Source organism: Maylandia zebra, linkage group LG13, assembly GCF_041146795.1.
Source record: "Maylandia zebra isolate NMK-2024a linkage group LG13, Mzebra_GT3a, whole genome shotgun sequence".
NCBI lineage: Eukaryota > Metazoa > Chordata > Actinopteri > Cichliformes > Cichlidae > Maylandia > Maylandia zebra.
This window is the reverse complement of record NC_135179.1, coordinates 22,982,997-23,007,717: the sequence shown is the minus strand read 5'-3', so window position 1 is coordinate 23,007,717 and position 24,721 is coordinate 22,982,997. Positions and strand designations below refer to the sequence as shown.

Here is a 24,721-nt window from a genome sequence, read left to right as displayed (position 1 = left end):
GATCTACTTCTGCATAAGACACGCTCCAACCCGGGCTGCCTCCAGTGTAACTGGTTGGGTTAGCGATAGTTGTTTAACCGGCTCACAGACGGTGATAGTAACTTTTGTCTTAGTACTGACACTTCGACAAACTACTTCCAGCTGGCTGTTGGTGGGCACACAGTCACTGGGTCGAAATCAGTCGACGGTCTTTAAATGCTGGACACTCTCCACCTGTTATTTGCTACGTTACGGGGCTACGTTAGCTGAATTGATTGCTAGCTCACCTTAGCAATTTGTTAAAGTTTCTGTCCCTTCTGCGTAGCATATCAAGGTAAGTTGATTTTCTTATCAGTAAACTTATACCAGCAGTTCGCAGAAATAAAAAATAAAAATATTACTTTGTCGTTTACAGTATCGAAAGCCCATCGTAAGCTCCTGTCAAACAATAAAAGGGTAAACATGCAGTTACTATTAGCGTCAGGCTAACTAGCCTCAGCTGTATTGAGAGCTGGTTGTTTACACAGTTCATGGAAGTTATGAAACAAAAATTAACCTCGTTGATAGTTATTATTTTTGTTAAAAAATGTGCTTTAAGGTTGGTTTTATTTCAGTTGCCCTTCTCGCACTACACGCCCAAGACCAAGCCAGTTTCTTAATGATCTTTTTTTCTTTTTTTCCACGATCTGGTGGATCAATGGAGACATGCCAGAGTGTTCGTCATAAAAGCTTTTAAGAATATTTGGAGTTCCTTATAATTTCATGGCTACGCAGAGACTGCTTGTGCTTGGAGGCGTTGGACAATGAAGCTTTAATTTGCAGTCGTGACATTAAGCTGCGTGTTCAAAGGCAGTAGTTTGACAAGGGTTTAGCTAATCAATAGAAGATCAATAATTCCGAACATTACTCGGATGTCCATCAAGGTGGTTTTAATCGCTTTGTCTTGGGATTTGCATCATAGTAAAAAGCTAAAATCTACTGGCTCTTCTGACTTTGGCTTCTTCACGAACTGATGGCTGGTGGTAGCTTGGATATAAAACTAAATGCTATACTTGTGCGTAGCCTATACAGGGAAAGCACAGGCTGCTACCAGGCGTATTGTTTGCTCATAATGTGGTGCAATAGCATGAATAAGCATAAATGGGGAAAACCTTTGAAAAAGTATACCTCTGACATGTTGCCACTGATACCGTTTTCATATAAGCTGCAAAACAAAGGGCCCTTCCATTTTTCTTCTCCTTCTTAAATGCCTTATTTTAACTGCTTTGTGAAATACAAGCCTTTCTTTGGCCAGGCCTTGCTTCCATAAATATGAAAAATATACGTAAAAGCACCTTTCAGTCTGAATGCAAATGGATGCCTTAAATTCCATCCAGCTGCCCAGTCTTGAATTAATAATGACACTGAAATGGATAACCTTCCCTTTGCATTAAACCTCATTACAACCACTACAACTTTAAAAACAGATTTTCTGTCCTATCAGTGAATTCAGTAGATTGGAACATGTGCCTCCTTTCATTTTTATTTAAATTGGAATTAAATTACAGTAGCTGGATTACTTTTACAGGCATAATGCATTTCATTGGATTTATGTAACTCTTAAGGCTCGGTTGTACTGTGTAGTAGTCTTCTATAATATAGCATCAGCTGCAATTTGTTGTCTAGTTTTATTAGGATAGCAAATTATCTTTGTTGTTGAATTTATGCATTTTCACTGTAACTTAATGCTTGAAGACATTATGAAATCAGCCTGACATTGTCAAAATCTGTGATAATCAAAGCTGAGCCTTTGTGTGTTTGTCAATGATTTACTGGCTAACAATTCAAATAGATGCAATTCTGCATTATCAGCCATCAACGTTATTGGAAAGCTCTTGTGAAGTCTGATAATTGTCTTAATGCAGAGCACAAATTCATTAAAATGTAAAGGAGGTTTTTTGATCACAAAGAGGAAAAAGTATCAGTGGATTCAAAAGTAGAGTTTGAATAAATGAGCAGTTGTGGAAATGCTGTCTCTGCCAGGTTCCCTTGGCAGTTTTCTTACAGGGTGTGCACGGATTCTTTGTTTTTCCAGTTTCACATTGCTGATAAGTTTATCACACAGTGTTTGAAAGCTGATGGCAGAAAGTCAGTTGGAATGACATGCATAAGAAGTACTTGTTCACTGGTTGTATACATTGAGTGCTGCTGTTATGAGCGCCAGGAAATAATTTACAAGGTGACTGCTTTGAACCAACACTCATAAAAAAATACAAATGAAATAACAGTTTTTGTTTTTTCAAGTCACATGTCATAGCAACTTATTGTGAGTTGACCAAAACCAGTTCAGCTTCCTGCAAGCGCCTCATGTGTGTCCACCATGTGTTATATTTCACTATATTTAGCTGGCAAAGTAAGCCAGTGTTACTTGACAGCTGCAAATCTGCGACCTAACCCAGTGTTTTAAAGCACAGGTAGGGAAAAAAAAGCCTGTTCAAATATTTGACTTAGGATGGTTAAAGAAGAAATGACTTGCATGCGGTAATGGCATAAATATGTGTGCTGTTGCTAATTATACATGTAAAATATGAGAGTTTTGCAACATTGTGCATTAAGATGAATGTGGCCTTTAAAAAAAAAAAAAAAGGGTATGCGTATGTGTCTGTATTAAGGCATCAAATTGAATTAGGAAGTCTGTTTGTCTGTTTTCATTTCATTTGTTGCAGTAGAGATTTTCCTGTGATTATTGCTGACTAATTAAATGGCTATAGTATCTGAGAAATTGAAACAAAGAATTTTTTTCTTTCTTTTAAGCTGCGACAAATGGTCTAGAGTGAATTTTCATCGAGCTTCAGATGGAAAAGCTTTGACTATCCTCCCATTACATTCACCCTCCTCATATTTGTAGTTGGAGGAAGCAAGCCAGACTGATGGTACCATGACAACTAGCGTCAGGTGGAAAGGTTGTACAATATTTATGCAACGCTGAGTCATGCTATGATCACACAGTGATGGCGCTGTTCAAATTTTAAGTAATTCAAATGCTCTTTGGATTTGATGTTAGTTGCAATCCAAAAGCAAGAAAAATCAGCCCTTGATGAAAATTTCATTGGTTTATTGGTTAAGGAAATATTGCAAATTAAAGTTCCTTATTGTGTATTCCAAGTATAATTCGTTTTTAGTTTTTTTTACTAACAAAAATTAAACAAACCTCCAGGTTTTGGATTAAGTTTGAGGTTGTATATCATCTTCATTATAGTTTATTTATCTGTCATTCTTTCAGTCAATGTCTTCTGCTTAAATTATATCAATGTTAAATGTTTGGCTTGGAAGGACCATGTAGTGGTGACACATTGTTTGCTTATTTGACTGAAATCTATACATTATATTAATAAAACTGGTTAAAACATTATTACAATGGAGCTGATTTGCTTTGGGTCTAACAAATTGTGCCAAAAATGACTCCATGCAGGAAAAACGGAACTCTTATTATTGATTGGTGTCGCAAGTTTTGGTCTAAAAAGGCAATTTTGGTTTTCTGTTTTCTTTGAATCATTCATATGAGTAACAAATTTGAAGGAAATGTCTGCAGTAGAGCTGTCAAACAAAATATCCCTGTGAGGCAGAGCAAAAAAACCGCATATGTCTGTAAACAACACAGGATGGTCTGGAAAGAGTGCTCTATACAGATAAGTTAAAATGCTGCCCTTTGGCCACAGTTGCCAAAGGTATATTTAGAGAGAATAGGAAGCAGTACTGTACTTGTTAATCATAGGGATGGAAATTTTCTGTTTTTGCAGATGAAAATACTGTGTCATTAGGGAAGATACTGACATTAAAAGGAAGGCTGCACTCTAAAATGTATTAGTAGTTCACCCATGAACCATCAAACATAAACTGGGCCCTCACAGTGCCCAATATTTGAACTTCACTTCATGGGATATCTGAGCATAGATCCTAAACAGAATAGATGGGCTAGGTTATGACTTGAAGTGATTTGCAAGGATGAGTAAGTGCACATTCCTAATGCAGATTGTAAAATGGCTTGGGTTACTAAGTAACATGTTGGGTTTGAAACAATTGCGCCAGTTATAGTTTTGTTTTTGTTTGGGTTTTTTTGGATTTCATGAAATAAAAAGTAACCTTGCATTATCATTGTAAGAAATGTCCACACTGTATGTTCTCTACAGAACACAAGCACTTTATTACTGATGCTACTGATCCTTTGAACTTTCAACCACAAGTTTCACTGTGCTAATGTGAAGAAGCTGCTGGTCGATGTACACAGACTCTATTCCTAAGCTGGTGTTAGCTAATGTTACACACTGTTTACAGTAAAGGGAAGGTGGAAAATAAAGATTAAGACGATGACCTCATGGAATACATGTGAGCGCCACATCCTTTCTCCATATCAATCACAACTGTTATAGCCAAAAATCTGTTACAATGCGTTCAGACATTAAAATCCATTTAAAAGCAATTAATACACATAAAATGCTTGATGTTTGATGATCATTTGTCGATAAGTTAATATTTCTTTTTACTTTTGACGTCTCTAGAGGCAATGTAGAAATGCACTTCAAATATGTATATCGGCGTAATCATCAGTCTTTTTTTGCTTGATAAGAAACGTAATGCAATGAAATTCCAGTGTGTAGTCAATGCATTTTTAACAAGAAATACTAAATGGAAGGGAAGTTATGTTTACAGACACCTCAGTGTGATGTGAATGCAGATAATTGGGTAAGAAAGCAGGTTTAAGGAGACAAGATGACGGTAGCGACCAAAATATTGTGTGTGTGTGTGTGTGGGGGGGGGGGGAGGCAGGCAGGCGTGAACCCCTAGTAACACCATTAAAACATTTTTTTTTTTAACCCCAAAATACCTTTTTAGTATAGTATAATCAAAAATAAGCATAAAAAGAAAATTCTTTATTGCAGTTTTACTGTATTGTTAAAAAACAACAACTTTCTACTTCAAAGCTTTTTTTAAAAACTGTCAACTTTTTGCATTTTCCAACAATATTTGATTCAACCCACAACTGGATGAGTTCAGATTATTTTAAACTACATTACATAACAAAATACATTCGGTACTTGGTTAAACTGTCAGATGTGTAAATCTATACAGTTGTGGGATTTGTATATTATGGTGGATGACATCACTCTAGAATCCAATTAATACTTGATTTGTTAGGCTTACTATCACAAATAATATATAATATAATGCGTGTATCAGGTCTTACAGTATGTTCTTCTTGATATACTTAAGTTGCTGGTGTCTGCTTTTGCAGTGGTTCAGTGTTGCTGAATGTACCGTGGGCATGTGCGTTGTGTCCTCATTGGGTTGAGACCGGTCCAGTTGAACTCTGTGGTCTCTATCGGCGTATTGTTCAGCTCCGGCTACGTCCCTCTTGAGTGAAGTCACAGCATTCCAGGGAGCGGATAAATGACTTAGTGTTATGGCAGATGAGCAGCATTGTGGTTGCTGCTGATAATAGTGGGTAGAAGGGCACAAGTATAGCAGTCCAACTATGAAAACGCCCTCTCCAGCTCTTCTCAGAACAGCTTTTTGGTTAGTATGTGTGAAATAACCAGTCTTCTAAATGTGTTGCCCTGTTTAATTAGGTTTAAAAATGATGTTTTGTGTCCTCCCTGCCAGCCAGAATGCTGTAATACTTTTACATTTATATGACGACTCTGTAGCATGGTGGGTCCAGAGCTTCTATATGTTAAAGTCTCAGAGGGTAAAAGCACTGAATGGATGGCTAGTGTTTTATTAGGATGGCCCTAATATTTGATACAGTAGTAGTAATTTACTTTTATTTCCAGACAAATGTTATCCTTTTTCTGGGTCAGCAAATATTTACCTTAAGTAGTCTGAAGTAATCCATCATTTTTCTGTGTGCTAGAGAGGAAAATTAAGCTAAACTTAAACTCACTTTGAAATGTTTGTAGTAAAATCCTTTGGGATTTGAAATACTTCTCCCATAATTCATTATAATGCTCAGACTTTTAAACATGTCAGTATCTTTTCATCATTATCCTTTAAGTAGATTTTTAAGTCAGCTGTTTGTTTCCTTCTGAAATGGATTAGAGAAATTTTGCTACTGGTAGGCTTATCCCAGTAGGCCAGATCTTTTAAGCCTGACTGGACTCATGTTAATGACGTAAACGCTGACTTTGATGTTGTCTAGAAACAATTCTCTCGTGCGATTACAGTGTTGGTCTCTTTACTGTTGCTGGAATGAAAAGGAAATGTCTGCTAGCTGACTGCCAAGATGCGCAGAGTATAATTTGTGCTTACCACAGTTGTTTCCCATGAATTCAGTACAAAGTTAAATATGTGTCATTAACACCAAAAGTGTCTGTAAAGAGGGAACAGAAAGTGTACTATGTTTTAAAAGCAGGATTTCAGTTGTTGTGCGGTCAGAAGTTGCCTCTCCAACATGACGGAAACACCAGCTGGTCATTAAAATGGGAAATAAAATGACATTATCTTGTGTGACAGGGCCTTTCTGGTTGTCCCCCTTCCATTTCTGATCATTTACTGGGTATGCAGACACTGATGTCGTCTTCTGAAAGTAGCTGACATAGACGGATGGCGTGACCGATGATTTCAGTGTATGTAGTTGTGTAAAAAATAAATAAATTAAAATTAATCTTTCTTTTTACAGGTTCTTGTCATGCTGCAGTGATGTACAAGGTACTGATTTTAATACTAACCTTCTGGGGGGTGACAGTGAACTGCATTGGAACATCGCCGGCACCATCCCGCAATAAATCTACGGAAATGTGTTACTCTGCTCGAATTAGGAGTACTGTACTCCAGGGTTTGCCCTTTGGTGGGGTGCCTACTGTCCTTGCCCTTGACTTTATGTGCTTCTTGGTGAGTACTTCTGTCACTCATATGGACCATAACATTACTATTTATGAGCACCTTTTTACGTAAGGCATAATGCTATCCTCATCATCACATGTGGGCTCTTTAATATTGTGTATTGTGTTGTCATTACAATTCTAAGAACTGAAATAAAAATAGTTCCAGGAAAGTGTTTTTAAACTATAAATAGCCCGAAGCACTTATGCAACTTTAGTTCAGTAGGTCCCTGTAATGTAAATAAAGGTACTGAAGGTGTTGACCTGCTCTTTCTCTTGTGCTTTTAGGGTCTGCTGTTTGTGTTCTCTATCTTGAGAAAAGTGGCATGGGACTATGGGCGCCTCGCTCTAGTGACTGATGCCGAAAGGTAATAAGAACACACTGGTCTGCTAGACTGGACCAGTCTAGCAACAAAGCTGTTAACCTCATTTTATCGTACATTTAATGGATTAACATGATTGGTAATGGTTATTCATATCTCTGGATGACGTAACCAGGTATTACGATGGTCTTCTAAAAATATGTATTTAATAGGGGTGCAACGATATTCGTATTGATATTGAACCGTTCGATACAGTGCTTTCGGTTCGGTACGCATATGTATCGAACAATACAACATTTGTAATTTATTTTATCAATTTTCCTTCTGACGATGCTGTCTGTGTTGAGCGCTCAGTGAATCTGCGTTCGACTACTCCGCCTAGGCTGCACTGTCGAGCGCAGATCCACTGAGCGCTCAACACAGACAGCATAGTCAGAAGGAAGAGCGCAGGGCAAGCTAGCGAGACAGAAGTTAAGCTCTCCTTGCAACAGGCAAATTGAACCTCATTCAGATCTGGCGTTTGGAATTATTTTGGTTTTCATGTGAGTATGACCCTGAAGGTAAGCGAGTCATGGACTCAAGTAAAACAGTATGTTGGATGTGCCATGCAATGCTCAATTACATGGGTGGGAGCTAGTGTGTTAGCACAGTTAGCTCGTGAACGTGTTGGCCGTCTAGCCCCATGCACGGAGCGATCGGCGGTAGCTCGTTAACGGAGATTTGCCGTGTTGTGGCGTTAAGGTTATTTCAACGAGATTAACCTGAAAGCACTAGTGGGAACACAACGAATATGACTGCACATTTACGCCGACATCATCCTAGTGCAAAGACAAGTGGAAGCAGAAAAAAAACAAGCAAGCATGCTACTAACTTTAGCCGAGTCATTTAGACAGCATGATTCTCCTTATGCTGCTGAGAATATAGCCCAGAAGAAGCGGATAGTATAGCTTTTATTTTGGAAAGAGCCATTTCTCTGTAATAAACTCTCTTTTCCAAAGATGATGTGATTCCTCAATCAGATACAGGGCTTGCAATATCGCTAGCCCGACGTCCCGGAGCTAGCGATTTTTTTCAGTCGGGCTACCAAAATCTATCTCTGCCCTGCCCGTCGGGCTATTGTAGGAAAAATATATGTCAATTCTTTTGCATTCTTTCAGAAATGTAGCTGGGTAATTATGTCATTGGCATCGGTGAGCCACTGTCAATATGTGACATATTGAAATCGCGTTTGAATTTGCGCTTGTTTTTTTGCTTTCACTTTGCAATCGTGCGAACTGTGTATAGAGAGCGACAGCACTGATCTGTGAGTGATGATAATTTGTGCACCAATTCCTCTGACATCGTCTTATTAATCGTTAGCTTACTATGCAAACATGACAAGTGAAATCTCCCACAGCAAGCTTAAACATGTGAGAGGTTGATCGCGCAGAGAATCGCTGAGCTTATGTGAGTGCGCGTGTAAAAGCATTTCAGTTCTGCTGAGCCAAATAAGACAGGTCAGGGCGAAGAAGTGACAGCCAAAGAAAAGCTTACCACAAAACGGAGAAGTTATGACAAATCAGACTATAAGGCAAAAAGAAAGTGCAGCTTTATGGTTTCATGGACAAAATAATTTCTGTGGCTGCAATATGACGAGCTAAATAACCAGGGGTGCACATAAGTGGTCCGCAGGTGCGCATTCGCTGTCAAAATAAAAAACACGCACAAGGGTTAGGGTTAAATTTAAAAACTGTACTTTTGAGTTAAAATATATATTTATAATTTTAATAAATGACAAATTAAAAATGCATGAACATTTTTTTTGTATCGAAAAAATATTGAACTGTGACACCAAAGTATCGAACCGAACCGTGAATTTTGTGTATCGTTGCACCCCTAGTATTTAATGTAGTTGATAATGGAAAACATTCATGTATTCACATTCATGTTTTTCAGAGCTGAAAAACATATTCATTACCTTTTGGTGGATAAAACAGACTGAAAACATTGTTCACAGGGTTGAACTTTGAGTTGTTACCACGTTCTCTAAACTACAGATTTTTAAATTATTAACCTAGTCATTGTGTTACACTTATTTAACTACAAAATTATTTATACTGGTATGGTTATGCTATATTTTATGCACCAAATATTTATACTAAATTAGGTGTAACTTTACAAATGGCAAACAGCAAGCCTGATTTTTCTGCTGGGGTTTGGACCAAAGTTTCATGCAAGGCTTGTTTGTTAGCGTAGGTGTGAGCAGCTTAGGACTTTGCCAGACTTTGGTTATCCGTGTACACAGTTGGATTGTAATGTTGCCTTTTTTTAAATGGTGAAATCATGACGATGTGTGTTTGTGGGCACGGATTAACTGGATAATTTGCAAGAGATTTGACTCTGCTGTGTATCCAGCTTTCTTTATCTGCGGTTTATTTACCTTTAGACATTTGGCCCAGCTCCGAGTGTAATACTGTGTCTGGCTCACTCTATCAGTGTAAAGATATTTAACTACACATTCAATTCATGAAATGTGGTTCTATAAGGAAAAAATAGTAAAATTTCAACAGCATGTCTGTTTAAAAAAGATTTATATAGACAGAAACTTTATTGTCACATAATTGTGTATCTTAATCCCTTTGGTTTATCGTGAATAAAGGGAGGTCTCTATCAATAGGAAAAGCTGCAAAACCTTTGAAAATGGAGATAAAAGTCCAAAACCTTTTGCCATCTTTCACATTTCCAGCCTTCCATTGGGCCGTGTCAATTCTAGCACCTGGATCTTATGTTTGACACACCTGCTCCGCAGGATTGCTGATTTGATTTTTACATTTTACAACTTTTCAAACTAGTTTTCAAGCTTTTTTTTTTTTTTTTTTTTTTTAAACTAATTTTAATCATAATAAAATAACCTAATAGATTAGGCCTGAAAACAGAGAATTGATTTGTTTGTAAAAATATTAATTATATCATTTAGCCCTACAAGGGTCGTAATTTAAGTCCTGCCATCGTTTCCTTTTGGATGTTTTTTGACCCCGAAGAGGAGGCTAATTCCTCTGACAGAAGCAGACATCGTGAAGATTTTAGCCCAGACAGGAAGTCAGTTTCAGCACTTTTTCCTTGAAAAGCACCCTTTCAGTCTGCCATGTGATGGTTTGTACTTCAATACATAGTTTATCCACTTTGACATTATAAGGAAAAAGCCTGAAATTGACAAAGAAGCAAAAAATAATTAAACTATTGGTACTTTATGTACCCCTAGTTCATCAACATTAATGTCCACATCTAAGCCCGGAAGACTGTAGTTCATGCTATTGTATGATGATGTATTATTGCCAGATAAATTAGGATGCTTAACTAGAAAAGTTTTGGAAGCAGCCAAATAGATGCCTATTAACAAAGAATGATTTTAGGGCTACACCATAAAATTAAATGGATCGGATTAAGAGACTGAATTCAGACCTCTTTGACTGTGAACTCTGGGAACTACATGACACAGTGCTCCATTACCCATGTCCCCCCTGCTGTGTTTGTGTGATGTTGCAGCTAGACTATTTTTGCAGCTGCATGTGAGCAGAGGATGAGGTTGCAGCATGGTGGGAGGATGGGAGGGGGGTGGCAGCATGGAACACTTTTGTAACAGACAGGAAATGTAGTTTGTTGTCCCACGACACTGTGCTGACTTCAGATCATTGTCTTTTTTTCATGTTTTGAAAAGAGGCTGTTACCTCTCCAGGAAAGTTGGACAATCAAAAACGGGGATTACATATGATGAATGTTTTGTTACAGCTGCAAAAACAAAGTGGTTACTACATCCCAGGGCCCTATTTCAGGAAGCCGGTTTAGTGCAAACTCTGAGTAAGTATACCCTGAGTTAACGAAAACTCTGGGTTTTCGGTTTCAACAAAGCGAGTTTAGATTAATTCTGAGTGAGTTACTATGACGACACTCCGTGAAGCTAACCTGCCCCCTAGCAGGTTTACTTCAACTAACCCTGACTTTCTCCGCCTCTTTGTCAGAAACCTGACTGTAGGAAGTGTCAGACATGGCGTGCCCCTTCCTTGAAGAGCCAGTAGATGTTGAAGCCCAAATTCTCCGCAGAGCTCTCCGGAGAGTGATTAGAGCGCGTTCGGACATTTTATCATTTCCTGATGATTTTCTGTGTGAACGTTACAGTTTTTCAGCACAATCTATAATTTATTTGAATAACATCCTCAGGCCTAATATTGCTCATGTGACACATCGCGGACATTCTCTCAGTTCTGTACATATTATTTGTATTGCACTTCGGTTTTTTGCAAACGGGAGCTTTCTGTATAATATTGGTGACGCTGAGCACGTTTCCAAGGCTACCGTCTGTCGGGCAGTCAGGAATGTTACAGTTGCACTGAAACGTCTCCTGTACTCGTTTGTGGTGTTCCCCGGTCATAGACCCACAAGATTTATCAAAGAGGGATGCCACAAAATTGCAGGTATCAGGATGAACGAAACTTAATTCATGATGTGGTGATACTTGAACTACTACTTAAATTTTACATTTATTTTCACGGTTCCCAGGCGTGATTGGCTGTATAGATGGCACTCACATTCCAATCATTGCTCCTTCAGTAAATGAAGGAGACTATGTGAACAGGAAGTCTTTCCACAGCATTAATGTACAGGTACATGGTTCCCTGTAGCATTTCAAACTAACAAATTATTTCGTTATAGTAATGGATGCTAATTTGTGTTCTCTGCACTGTGAAGATCATATGTGATGCTGCCTACATTATCACAAATGTGGAAGCCAACTGCTCAGCCTCTGTGAGTGGTGGTGGTGGAGGACCTCCACCTGTTTTTCGGGCCTCCGCTTTTTTTTTCTGTTGGCTATAACGGGTCACATTTGAGCATACAGAGTAAGCAAATATGTACTTGTAATGTGCTCAGATAATTTCAATAAGTGCTTACAGAAAGAAAATTAATGTAGCCTCTAACTGCAATTGATTTACATCGGACAAACAGACCAAGCACTATGGCTCATAATACAATTACACCTTACCTGTTTGGACTATATTTTTATATTTCATTTTTACTTGCTGCCAGGAACGTTTGGGGCCTGTTGGGTTGCACCTGCGCTCACATCACATCACAAAATAAAATGTATGAAATAAAAAATAAAATAAAAAAAATAATAAAATAACGTGTTAAATGGGTGGAAATCCCTAGATCAATGTTTAAATTAACACTCACGCATTGACTCTGTTGGCTATGTTTTGCCATGCATGCTCCCTTTCTTTTGCAGCTGAGGCTGTGTTACTTTTTTCCCGCAAAATTTGCATGTTATCGGCATATGCTGCCATCAGAATTTCGGCCTCAAGCGCTGTAAGATACATTGACCGCGCCTTCTTTCCCTCCGTCTCCATGGTGACTCGCTTAATCTGTGCTCCACTAATCAGGGCTTTATGTATCCTCGTGCGCGCGTTTAACTTGGGGTTAAAGCAACTCCGCGTTGATCTAAACCGGCTTCCTGAAATAGGGCCCAGGTCCTGAACACGTGTGTATGGCTGGATAATGTATCCTAGTGTGAACAGAAACCTTCATTGGTATGTTTGTGGTGTAATATGCCTACCCAGATTTTCTCTAAACCAGTTCCCTTGTTTTTTTCCCCAACAGAGTGATTTCCTCTTAACTAAACTGAATGGCTTTGATTTACTTTTTTTTTTCTTTTTTATTATAGAAGAAAAAGGGATACATTTTACAGTCGTCTGGAAGAACAGGAATTGTATGTTATCTCTCATTATCACTGAGTTTTTCTTCTTTCCTTTTGACATTCTGTAGACCGTCTTACTCATAATTACTCTCTGCTCAGGGTACACTGGTTTCTTCGTGTTTTTCCTCTTTTTTTTTTTTTTTTTTTTTTTTTTTTTTTTTAAACTCTTGATGGTTTGGCATTTTCCTTCTTCAGGCATTTCCTAGCACCAGGCTCCGACTCATTCTCCTCTCTTTGTCGCTCTCATGCTTTTGCCGTTGGGTGTCCCTGTCCTCTCTCACTGTCCTAATCGGATCTTTGTCTGCTAATCTGTGTATTGACCTCTTTATGAAGCACGGGCTTCTTCTGTGTGAGCACACCGCATGAGCAAGACACACAGGATGCTTGCGGGGAAAGGTAATACTTCCCTGATCTGTGGTTATTCATAGACAGGCCCTAACATGGAGCACCTACAGTGTAACCTGTGTACTAGACCTGGCATGTGCAAGAGGACTGATTTTTCCAGCGTCAGGCTCCTTACTCATTCCATCAGATTTCTTAGAATCCCGGGTGACGTCATCTTTTACAGTAGTATTGAACTCTAAGTAAAATAATAATTCCAGCAGAGTCTGAGTTCTCTTCATAATGATATATGTAAAATCAATTGCCATTTCCTCTCAGGGGCATGCATTAAATTCGTATAAAGTAAATAGATTTAGCAAGGACAACCTATGGCTCTGCTGGAAGAACTCTCCAAGTCTGTCTCTGGATTGTTGCTTTGTTTCTGTTTCTTCCTCTGTGAATGGTTTCTGCCGTGTCATTTTTATTGCACCATTTATTCTGACAGCAACGGTGCAAATAACCTGTAGCGCTTAGCTCCTAACACTGCATGAGATGTGGCTGCAGAGATTGTTTCTGAGGTTTACTGGTTTACCACCTTAAATCTGCTGTGAACCACACACAGCATTACCTTGGGTCAATCTCTTCAGATCATTTCACAGCGTGTTTGCTTTGTGTCATTACCTTTGCCATACTGAAGGTTTATCCTTTGTCCTGAAAGCTAGAGCTAATATCCTTGTATGGTATATGGTGATGTTGGGTAGTTGTGTAATGTCATGCAAATGCTGTGTGTTGTGTCTTTTTCATATAGCATGGTTTCTCCTACTACATCTGACATGCATGAACGCTATGAGCGCCTCACATCAGTCTCTAGCTCGGTGGATTTTGATCATAGAGACACAGTAAGTGTGCTATTGCTGCTGCATAATCTTGATGATGATAATAATAGTAACAATAATAAAACAGGAAAACTGGTACAACATTGTGAAATATGTGCTGTTCTTCTTTAGGGGTTCTGCGATTGGTTAACTTCTATATTCCGGATCAAGTGAGTCAGCCTGTTTTAAAGTCTATTTTATATAAAAGGTTGCAATTTTCTTTGTTCTGAATAATGATCAAGGTGTCCCCTGTTTTCTTTCTAAAGGGAAGACGAGATAAGGGAAAAGTGCGGTGACGATGCAGTGTATTACTTGTCCTTTCAGCGCCACATCATTGGCTTGTTAGTAGTGGTGGGCGTGCTCTCTGTTGGCATCATCTTGCCAGTGAACTTTTCTGGAAATCTGCTAGGTGAATAAGAGTAACATTTAAGAGGCTACATTTTATTTTAAATATTTACGATAGTTTTTCTCTAAATGTTTGACCAGTTTGCTGCTTTTGTTTATTTTATTTCTTTTCCTTTGGTTTTTGGTATTTTATCTTTATTCTGATTTGGGGTTCTTGTTGGGGTTTTTTTTTTTTTTGTTGGGGGGCGGGGTTGACCTTTTGACAACCTTCTCTGCTGCATAGATCTGCGCAGTTCTGTGACTGTTTTAGAAAACCTATAATGCACAGAACCAATGCAGTTGTTGGTGTTATATGTTACTGCAGACCAATGTTGTGTGTTACCAGTTATGTTCTTTCACTTGTGCGAGGATAGTCATTTGCTAAACTAACAGGTAATTGGTTACTAGGGTATAAGCACTTTTTAGATTTTTGGAAGGTCAGTAGTCAAACGATTCTTTTTCCTACAAAAAAAATGATCCTTTTACTTTTCTCCCAATTAAAACCACTTTCCACATTTCCTTGCTGTGTTCTGTGCAGAGGTTGCTTTTCAATCAAGTGATTCTCTTGCTTCGCTTTTTCTTTCCACAGAAAACAATGCCTATAGTTTTGGGCGAACCACTATAGGAAATCTCGGAGCAGAGTGAGTAACGGAGCGTCCCTTTTATACAGCATAAAATGCTATTAAAGAAGTTAATTGGGTCTTCCCTTTGTGCCACTAATCAAATCCTTTTTACATTCTGTTTTTCAAGTAACGCACTACTGTGGCTGCACACCATCTTTGCATTTCTTTACTTGTTACTCACGGTGTACAGCATGAGACGGCACACATCCAAAATGCAATACAAGGAGGATGACCTGGTGGGTGGCACGGTTTCAGAAAACCATGTTTGGATACACGTCAGTCTGTGTGGTGTTAGTGATTGTCGCTTTTTTTTTTTCATCTCCATGTAGGTTAAACGCACTTTATTCATAAATGGGATCTCCAAATATGCAGAAGAAAAGGAGATAAACCAGCACTTTGAGTAAGGATTTTGCCCCCAGCTCCACGGTTAATTTTAACTATAATGAGACTTTATCTGTGTATATAAATGGTACAGTACTTTGGTGTCATGGCTGCTTTGCAGTAACTCTATTAAGTTAGATGAGAACCATTCCTTTTTCTGTTAAGAGTTGCATCGTCATGGCTTTTAAGGTTAGGATCAGACAATGGCAGGACTGTATGTGTAATTCTCTGTAATAGAAGGCAGATGAGCAGAATTAAGTAAGACACGTGCCACAGTGGTTTAAGATTGAGATTGGGGTGGTTTGGCTCAGATCCTACCTGACCAAACAGTATTAACTGCAATTGTATATGTGTCCCCGGTATTTTGACTTGCAGATGCTATTGTAATATTTGAAAAGTCCCTGTGCTGATATAAGGAATGTGTTATGAATTGTTGTACTTTAAAATGGACTCATTTTGTCTCCTTCTCTGCCCTTGGTTCACAGGAAGGCATATAATTGTCGTGTACTGGAAACTCGTCTCTGTTACGATGTAGCCAATTTGATGTATCTTAGCACTGAAAGGTAACAATGTTTTAACCAAATATGTGTTTGCGTGTTTGAAGATCTTCAGTAATCCTAATTGCTGATGCGTTAATTTCAGGAAAAAGACAGAACGCAGTAAGAAATTCTTTATTGACCTGAAGACACAGGGGAAGATTACCATGGTCAACCCAAAGCCCTGTGGACACCTGTGCTGTTGTATCGTTAAAGGGTGTGAACAGGTGAGTATAACTTTACCTTAAAACAGTGCATTCTAATACTGGTGTAGCTTATGTCGAAACATAATGTATGAAGTGTGGACTCTGTAGTGAGATCAGTTGAATAGGTATGGGTATGAACTGAATCTTTTTGATCAGGTTAAAAATTCATGGTTTTTCCACTGCTCCTTCATGAAGCTATGGGACTGTGTAACCCCTTAACACACTAAATGGCTTTTACTGGTTAAATGCAACAGTTTCACATTGGTAAATGGTAAATGGCCTGTATTTGTATAGCGCTTTACTAGTCCCTAAGGACCCCAAAGCGCTTGACACATTCAGTCATCCACCCATTCACACAGTAATCCCAGTGTATCCCAGTAAACCATTAAAAAATATCATCACTTTTTTTTTTGTCTTTCATAGGAAGAGGCAGTGAGCTTCTATACCCGTTTGGAGGCAAGCTTAAAAGAACAATGCAGGAAGGAGAGGGAGAAGATCAACTCGAAACCTTTAGGAATGGCTTTTGTCACCTTCGAGGATGAAGGCACAGCTGCAATGTACGTACGCTTACCCTCATGGGAAAATAAATGTATATGTGTCTGCTGCATTGTTTTTGAACTGACAAGCTCTTTGGCTCATTACCCAACGATCTCTGTTCCCAGAATTTTAAAGGACTTCAATGCCTGCAAGTGTCATGGCTGTCAGTGCCGTCGTGAGCCCAGAAGCTCTATATTCAGCGGCAAACTGCATACACAAAAATGGACCATCGCCTATGCCCCTGATCCACAAAATGTTTACTGGTAAGAACACATTTAAGTAACAAGTGCTGCTGCTGTTCGTAACTGTTTATTCATAACGCTCTTAACTGATTAATTTGATTCAGTACCATTACTTACCCATATAAGGCGACGGGATGTGGGGAAGTAATAATAAGGTTTCTGGGTGAAATAGAAGTCACAAAGACAGGGTGGGTGGAAGGGAACTAAAACTGAGGTTTTATTTTATCAGCCGTTCTACTCTAAGAAAATCAGCCAAGGCACATCTGCTACTAAGCAACTGTGGCTTGCTTAGTGGGGTGAGATCTACACAACACCCCCACACAGCAAAACCACAGTAGGGCTGCTTGGGATGTAATGAGTCCATTTTTCAAAAAAAATACTACCTCACTCCAGATGAGCTATTGTTTTTTAAGCTGCAGTATCAGTTTACCAGCCAGCTGTGTCCGTAACTGCAGGTCATCAGACTGTGTCAGTCTAACCGCTGTATAACCTTTATCCCACAGGGATCATCTGTCACTGGGAGGATTGAAGTGGTGGCTCCGCTGCTTGTTAATCAACAGTATCCTCTTCATCCTCCTCTTCTTTCTCACCACTCCTGCCATTATCATCTCCACCATGGACAAGTTCAATGTTACCAAACCAGTGGAGTACTTAAATGTGAGCGTCCCAAAATTTGAATGCTTGATTAAATTTTAAGTTATAAGCATATTCATGTTTTTCTCTTAGCATTTGAGTTCAAGGCATAACAAGTCTGCATCCTAATACAGAAGCACATGAATTCACCTGTTTAGTTACATAAACATATCCTCGTCTGTCTGATCTGTTCCTCAGAATCCAATCATCACCCAGTTCTTCCCCACCCTCCTCCTGTGGTCTTTCTCTGCCTTACTTCCTACTGTCGTCTACTACTCTGCCTTCTTCGAAAGGCACTGGACCCGGTACGGTTTAAATTCTCTGCGGTCAACAGTATTTGAGTTATGTAGTCTTTATTTTAAGTTTAAAGTGATTTGGTGTATTGCATAAATTAATGTGTTCACCTTTTTATTTGGTTGTATAGGTCAGGAGAAAACAGGACTACGATGCATAAATGCTACACTTTCTTGATCTTTATGGTCCTGTTGTTGCCCTCTCTTGGACTCACCAGGTAAAGTATGTTTTTATTTTGCGCTGCCCAGCAGTACAAGCATCTGAAATATTTCAGATAATTAATTTCATTTCCTGTTTCTTTGCAGTTTGGATGTTTTCTTCCGGTGGCTTTTTGACAAAAGTTTCTTGCAGGAAGCTAAAATAAGATTTGAGTGAGTAGTGTACGGCACAGTGCTATGCTATTATATATAGAGCAGTATGTGATTTGAATGTATTTAATATTTATATCAGTCCTTTAGCAATACCAAAAACATCTTGAATTAATCTGTAATGAAACTGAATCCTGCAATAATTTTCAAAGCTCATTTTAGTATTTTTGATGATTGCTTCTTTTTTCTTTTTTAGGTGTGTTTTCCTTCCTGACAATGGAGCCTTCTTTGTAAACTATGTCATAGCATCTGCATTCATCGGTAATGCCATGGACTTGCTGAGGATTCCTGGTTTACTGATGTACATGATCCGCCTCTGTCTGGCTCGCTCTGCAGCTGACAGAAAGAATGTCAAAAGGGTTAGTGAGACCATATGATGGGAATAAGGGCACAGAAGGGTAGATGCACTATGTGCAGTGCTCTTAATGTGAAAAGATATTTACATAAATGTCTTGGGCTTTTGGAGTATTGCTGACATGAGATACTTGACTAGTTAGAAAAATTTTCTCTGACAATTTTCATATTGGATCAAATGTTTGAGTAATATTTTAAATCGCCTGGTGTGATTGCGGTTGTTTCACTGCCACTTTTATGTTTGTACTGTGTGCTGAAATACAATGGTGAAAACTATGTAATCCAACCTTTTTATAACAACTGTCGATTATTACTCAGAGAAAAAAAAAAAAAAGCCACATTTGGTAGTTAAAATGTTTGTTTTAAGTTGGCTTGTTGTCTCTTTATAGCACCAGGCTTATGAGTTCCAGTTTGGGGCAGCTTATGCCTGGATGATGTGTGTCTTCACTGTGGTTATGACCTACAGCATAACCTGCCCAATCATAGTCCCTTTCGGTGAGTTCTGCTGTTTAATAGCCCCGCTAGCTTGCTCCTGTTTCACTTTAACATGGTTTGCTGATTAAATTACAGCAGGATAAACATGTAGAGGACAGACAGCATGCAGTGATTCAGTTCTTTATACAGTGGCTTATCGGCAGGCCTAATTGGATTAGCTTTACTGATTGGCTTGCCTCTGTTCCCTGTGCAGGGCTGATGTACATGCTGCTAAAACACCTAGCAGACAGATACAACATGTATTATGCGTATCTGCCATCTAAATTGGACAAGAAGATCCATTCTGGAGCTGTAAACCAAGTGGTGGCTGCTCCTATCCTCTGCCTGTTTTGGCTTCTCTTCTTCTCCACTGTTCGCTCGGGTAGGAAGACGACTCCACCTAGAGGCCACTCTGGTCCTTAACACATGCCTGGTGTTATTTATGAAAGACAGATCCCAGTGCAATAAATGTCTCTCCCGGTTCTTTCCTCCAGGGTTTTCAGCCGCAACATCCATGTTTACATTTGTGGTTTTGATCATCACAATCATCATTTGCCTCTGTCACGTCATCTTTGGGTATTTTAAATATTTCAGCGCTCACAACTACAAGGTTGGTAGATGGTCACTTTTTATAGCGTATTGCTGTTTAGAATCATGCTGATTAGCCATTCTAGTGTTTTACTCTAGTCTCATGCTCAACTACTTTCAATGTGTGTTTTCTCTGTCAGATTGAAACAGAGGCTGTGGACGGATCGGAAAATGGAGACTCAGCGTGTCCTTCTGCTGCCAACAAGGCAGCGGTATGTATTCAGTGGTTTATCAATGTCAACATGAACCTCAGAGCATCCTGTTAAAAAGCAGGATGCTCTGCCAAAGCCTTTAGTAGCTGAAGTCAAAAACAAAGGACAAAGATGGGTAACATATAGTTTTAATGCACAATTGTGCTTTTTCAGTGCATGTGGAGCAATGTTAGTTTACAGATGAATTATGGATGGGGTGAGATTGTGAAGAACTTCACTACAGCAGGCTGTACAACCAAAATTATCTAACTTGCTTGATTTTGAAATTGATACTGTAGCTATATCTGTTAGGAGGCTGAAGGGTGGCAGTGGCAGGTGCTAGTATTTTTAATGATGGCAAAACACATCCATATATGAAGACAAGATGCATGCATCAAACAGAATCTGTTAAGAAACCTACCTATCCAAGACCACGATTGCCAAAGAGATATACTCCCGTTGTCCCCTGCATGTCCAAAGACATGCAGTTAGTGGGGTACAGTTAATCAGTAGGCCAGCGTGTTAGCATGGTGGTTAGCACTGTTGCCTCACAGCAAGAAGGCCCTGAGTTCAATTCCACCATCAGGCAAGGGTCTTTTTTTTGTTTGCGTGGGTTCTCTCTGGGTACTCTGGCTTCTTCCCACAGTCCAAAGACATGCAGTTAGTGGAGATGGGTTCATTGGAAACACTAAATTGCCAATAGTTGTCTGTGTTAGCCCTGCGACAGACTGACATCCTGTCCAGGGTGTACCCTGCCTCTCACCCTATAGTAGCTGGGATGGGCTCCAGCCCCGCCCACAACCCTGACAAGGTTAAACGGAAGAGACAAAGGGAGTATAATCAGCATGCTTCTTGTTTAACAATACATTTCAGTTAAGGATAAATTAGGAAAAACACACACATATGGTAGAACCTGTAGAACCAAGCCTTAAAAAACAAAAAACCTTGTAGAGAAACATAAAGATGAGTACCAAACTGTAATACTCTTTTATTTCTGACTGTCCCCTACAGCAAATGTACATTGCTGAGGTACTACAAGAGCCAAATTCAGATGAGACTGGTTCTGGCAGCGGTGAGGACGACGGCCAGGGGTCCTCACAAGACGAGGAAATAATCAGTGTTGACAATGGCTTAAATGAAGCCTTTCAGTCTGGTGAGGACAGCCTAATTGATAATGAAGTGCGGCAATGATTGCACCTGGGAATAGAAAGCCAAGTCACTTTAGGAGCCCACTGAATGAGTGAATTAAATGAGGAACTGAACCAACGGTTCTCCGAAACATCTCATCCTCCTTGGGGGACCTTCCACTAACATAAGCACCCTGCCCTGTCTACTAAGAATTAAACGGACTGTCGCACAAAGACTCTCACATTTCCTTTACTGGGCCTCGCCAGGCCGCATCCTATGTGTACCTACTGGAGAAGGAATCTACTCTGGCATCGAAAGGGTAGCAACATCTTCGTGCTCCTGACGCAACTGAGGCACACCCCAGTCGCTTTCTCTGGACCAATGGAAAGAAGACATTAATGCATAAGGAAATCATTGCCTTGTCTTGTAAGGGGAGTTACCTTGGTATTGCACCCGAATGACAGGACCAGTACGCTCCACTTTCACTAAGGTACTGCAGTATGGCATGCAGCTTCAAAAACGTGGAGAGATTTCTCCCATAATTGCTAACTGCACTAGATGTTTTCAGAAAATAAGAAGATTAGGAGAGATGAGCGCATGAGATGATGGGAGCAGCCTTTATGCCAGATAGTGCTATCAGTCCAGATGAGATGGTCTCACATGATTCTTCCAGTTCCATAGAAGCCTTGAAAAACTGGGGAAAAAAATGCTACTTAACACTCCAGGAAGCTTTGACACTGTACAGCTATTAAAAAAAAATCTCTGGATTTGTAAAATAGCCTTTTTTTCGACATGTATTTATTGGTAGGCATGGAGTTTTTAACGCTGTCATGCTTTACACACCCTTTAAGCTGTGGAAGAAGATAATTCATGTCTCAGCACACTACACTGATAATGATCTTAGTTTCTGGGTCTGAACCTTTTGTTGGGACTGCAGTTGGAATGCTGCTACTAATGCTGCCTCCAAATAAAAAGGGGGGAAACCTTTGCACGGTTGCTGCAGAAGGACCAGAGCTGAGAGCCTGTGGAAGGTCTAGCTATGAGGAAGGAGAGAAAGGCCTTTTTGGTTCCCCCTTCCCCGGGTCAGTTTTAGATGATGCTGACTGTGCTTCTGTACGCGTTGTTCTCGTTTCCTTTTTGTTTACGTTTTCCTGTAAGTTGCTTGAAATTAAGTTTTAGTTCAGGTGGCTGCCATTTTTCTTCTTTTGTCCTGTCAGGCCCTCTTTAATGTCAATGTTTATGTAGACACTTTATCATGCCGATAGCTTATTTTAAGTTTCTGTAGTCAATGAGGAGAGATTAGGGGTGTAGACTGTTCTTTTTTTTTTTCTTTTTTTTTTCTTTTCTTCGATAACACTAAATAATGGGCAAGATTTAACTATAACAGTTACAGATTTTTTTTTTTTTTGTGTCGTACTTGTCTTTAATAGGAAAGAGGGGATTGTGAAGGAATCGAGTTTGACCCAGAAGTGTCTGTGAGCATATAGACATGCTCTAAAAGACCACATTTGATCAAGAAACGCAGCAACTCTAATCAGAATACTTTAACAACATTGCAACACTACGAGCTACCCTATGAAATATTTAAAAAATGAAGAACATTTATGATAAAAGGCAAAGCACAACTGCTGTCTGTTGACTTAATGATATGGGATCATATTAAAACACGTTTTGTACCAGCTTTTGGAACCATAGACAAAATAAATGTGCGCTAACTGATCTTCCACTTGTATGACTGATGGAGAAGGGCACATCTTGGTGTATTTGTACCACGTATAGGTTCATCATCATGGTACTAACAAGACAATTGTATGACACCGCTGATTCCTGTGCTCTTTGTATCACGATTAGGTGATTTCGTTTGGTTTTTGTTTGTTTGTTTTTTAAATATACCTCTGAGCTGGCTTGAACTGTCTGAATGTGTCAGCACAGGTAACACATCTTTTCCAGTAACTCTAATCTCAGTTCAACTAACATTTCCATGTCTCCACTAAGCACTGGATGTAGTTAAATATATCGTATTTGGTGAGATAAAGGTAGGATACGAGTGGTTCTGTATTTAAGCAACTTTAATGGGACGGTTCTCTCACTAAGCCAGATGTTTTATACTGTATTCAACCTTACTGCTGTCCAGCCCAGTGCTCTTGTATTTAATTTGCTTATAGATCTACGTTTGTTAGTCTCATGGTTTCAGTGATTTCTGTAATGATGGATTTTTCTTTTGTACTATCTTTGTAAGATCTGTATAAACTTAATGCAAATAATGGGGTTGTAATTTTTTTTTAAACAGCAGGTCTCTAACGGAGGTTGTGGGCTTGTTTGTCTCTGCATCTCAAAAAGTGCACAGTCACAATGTTTTGTTTGTTCTGTTTGTGCTTTGCCTTTTTTAGGTTTAGATCATTCTAGATATTGAGAGTAACAATGGCATATCTCAACATTCGACTTACTCGTTTATCATTCTTTCCATTGGTCTGTCTGTACAGACATATTCTGTACTTCCCCTGAGTTCATTCAACAATAAATGTGTTTAATCAGCTTAGTTGATGATAAGAGTTTCTGTTCAATCGTCCAGTGGTAGAGGAATTTAAAGTAATATCTTTCTGATATTATAATTTTATTTTATTCAGTTGCACATGAAAGCTGAATTTGTGTTCAGTTCTATACAATCGGGGTTTTGCTGTTGCAGGTTTATTTGGTCAATTAGCAGCAGCTTCATTAGTTATACCTCACTGGTACTGGGTTGGACCCCCTTTTGCCTTCAGAATTGCTTTAATTCTTCGTAGCACAGATTCGGCAAGGTGCTGGAAACATTACTCAAAGGTTTTGGTCCGTGTTGACGTGATAGTGCTGTTTAAATGGATTAGTTGGTACCAGAGTGTGCCCAAAAAAATACACCACCACCACCTCTGAGCCTTTGATATGAGACGGGATGGGTCCATGCATTCACGTTGTTTATGCCAAATTCTAACTCTACCATCCAAATGTTTCAGCAGAAATCAAGACTCGCCAGCGGGCAACTTTTTTTTTTTTCCTTCTTTTATTGTCCAATTTTGGTGAGCCTGTGCAAACTGTAGCCTCAGTTTCCTGTTCTTAGCCGACAGAAGTGACGCCCACTTTGGTCTTGTGCTTGCTGTAACGTGTGGTTATTTTAGCTGCTACTGCTTTCCTGTCAGCTCGAAGCAGCCTGGTCATTCTCCTTTTGAGCTCAGACATCAACAAAACATTTTCATTTAGAGAACTGCTGCTCACTTCTCGTTTTCTGACCATTTTCTGTAAACCCCAGAGATGGTTATTCAGCCATTTCTGAAACACTCAAACTAAAGCACCTTTCTGTCTCAATCTGTTTCTCATTTTTGAACTGTATGGCAGGCCAATACAGAAAATAACATATTAATTAAATGTGTAGTGAATTAATTTAAATTGAAAATGAATAAATATTTAAATAATTAAACATCTGTTCATTTCATTTATAAGAATTATTTCCAATTTCAATGAATAAATGAAATTTAATTCTTTAATTTGTATGTAATTTAATTTATTTTGGCACTTGTGGCCCTCTATACATTTTCTTGTGTTTTACTCTCTCTTTTGATAGCGTGTTTTAATTGTTGCACAGTGCTTTATTTTAATAGCAATTGACATAAAACTTACAAACTTTACTTACGTACTAAACTATATTAGTGGTATGCAAAAAGGAGT

The 24,721-nt window shown here is 39.0% G+C and overlaps 1 protein-coding gene across 3 annotated transcripts; it reads left to right on the top strand.

Annotated features, from left to right (window-relative positions):
* The first annotated feature begins 31 nt into the window (after positions 1-31).
* On the top strand, positions 32-23,561 carry tmem63ba (transmembrane protein 63Ba). 3 transcript variants are annotated; one of them, XM_004559789.6, is made up of 24 exons: positions 32-313; positions 6,635-6,846; positions 7,125-7,204; positions 13,221-13,283; positions 14,017-14,107; positions 14,216-14,253; positions 14,350-14,492; positions 15,057-15,108; positions 15,218-15,326; positions 15,420-15,490; positions 15,957-16,034; positions 16,114-16,234; positions 16,637-16,770; positions 16,876-17,013; positions 17,496-17,649; positions 17,824-17,930; positions 18,050-18,136; positions 18,225-18,290; positions 18,484-18,646; positions 19,031-19,136; positions 19,330-19,497; positions 19,610-19,725; positions 19,844-19,915; positions 20,906-23,561. In XM_004559789.6, exons 2-24 carry the CDS (start codon positions 6,655-6,657, stop codon positions 21,083-21,085), a joined length of 2,529 nt encoding a protein of 842 aa, XP_004559846.1. In that variant the 5' UTR covers positions 32-313; positions 6,635-6,654; the 3' UTR covers positions 21,086-23,561. The 3 variants fall into 3 exon arrangements, with proteins under 3 accessions (XP_004559846.1, XP_014265465.1, XP_004559847.1); XM_014409979.4 differs by lacking the exon at positions 13,221-13,283 and adding an exon at positions 12,855-12,899; XM_004559790.6 differs by lacking the exon at positions 13,221-13,283.
* Positions 23,562-24,721: the final 1,160 nt, after the last annotated feature.

Bases quoted from the DNA above. Each gene is read 5' to 3' on its own strand.
- tmem63ba (XM_004559789.6), top strand. From the start codon at position 6,655: ATGTACAAGGTACTGATTTTAATACTAACCTTCTGGGGGGTGACAGTG. The intron at 7,205-13,220 runs GTAATAAGAACA...CTCTTTATGAAG, and splicing joins CTAGTGACTGATGCCGAAAG to CACGGGCTTCTTCTGTGTGA. The intron at 18,291-18,483 runs GTGAGTAGTGTA...TTTCTTTTTTAG, and splicing joins GAAGCTAAAATAAGATTTGA to GTGTGTTTTCCTTCCTGACA.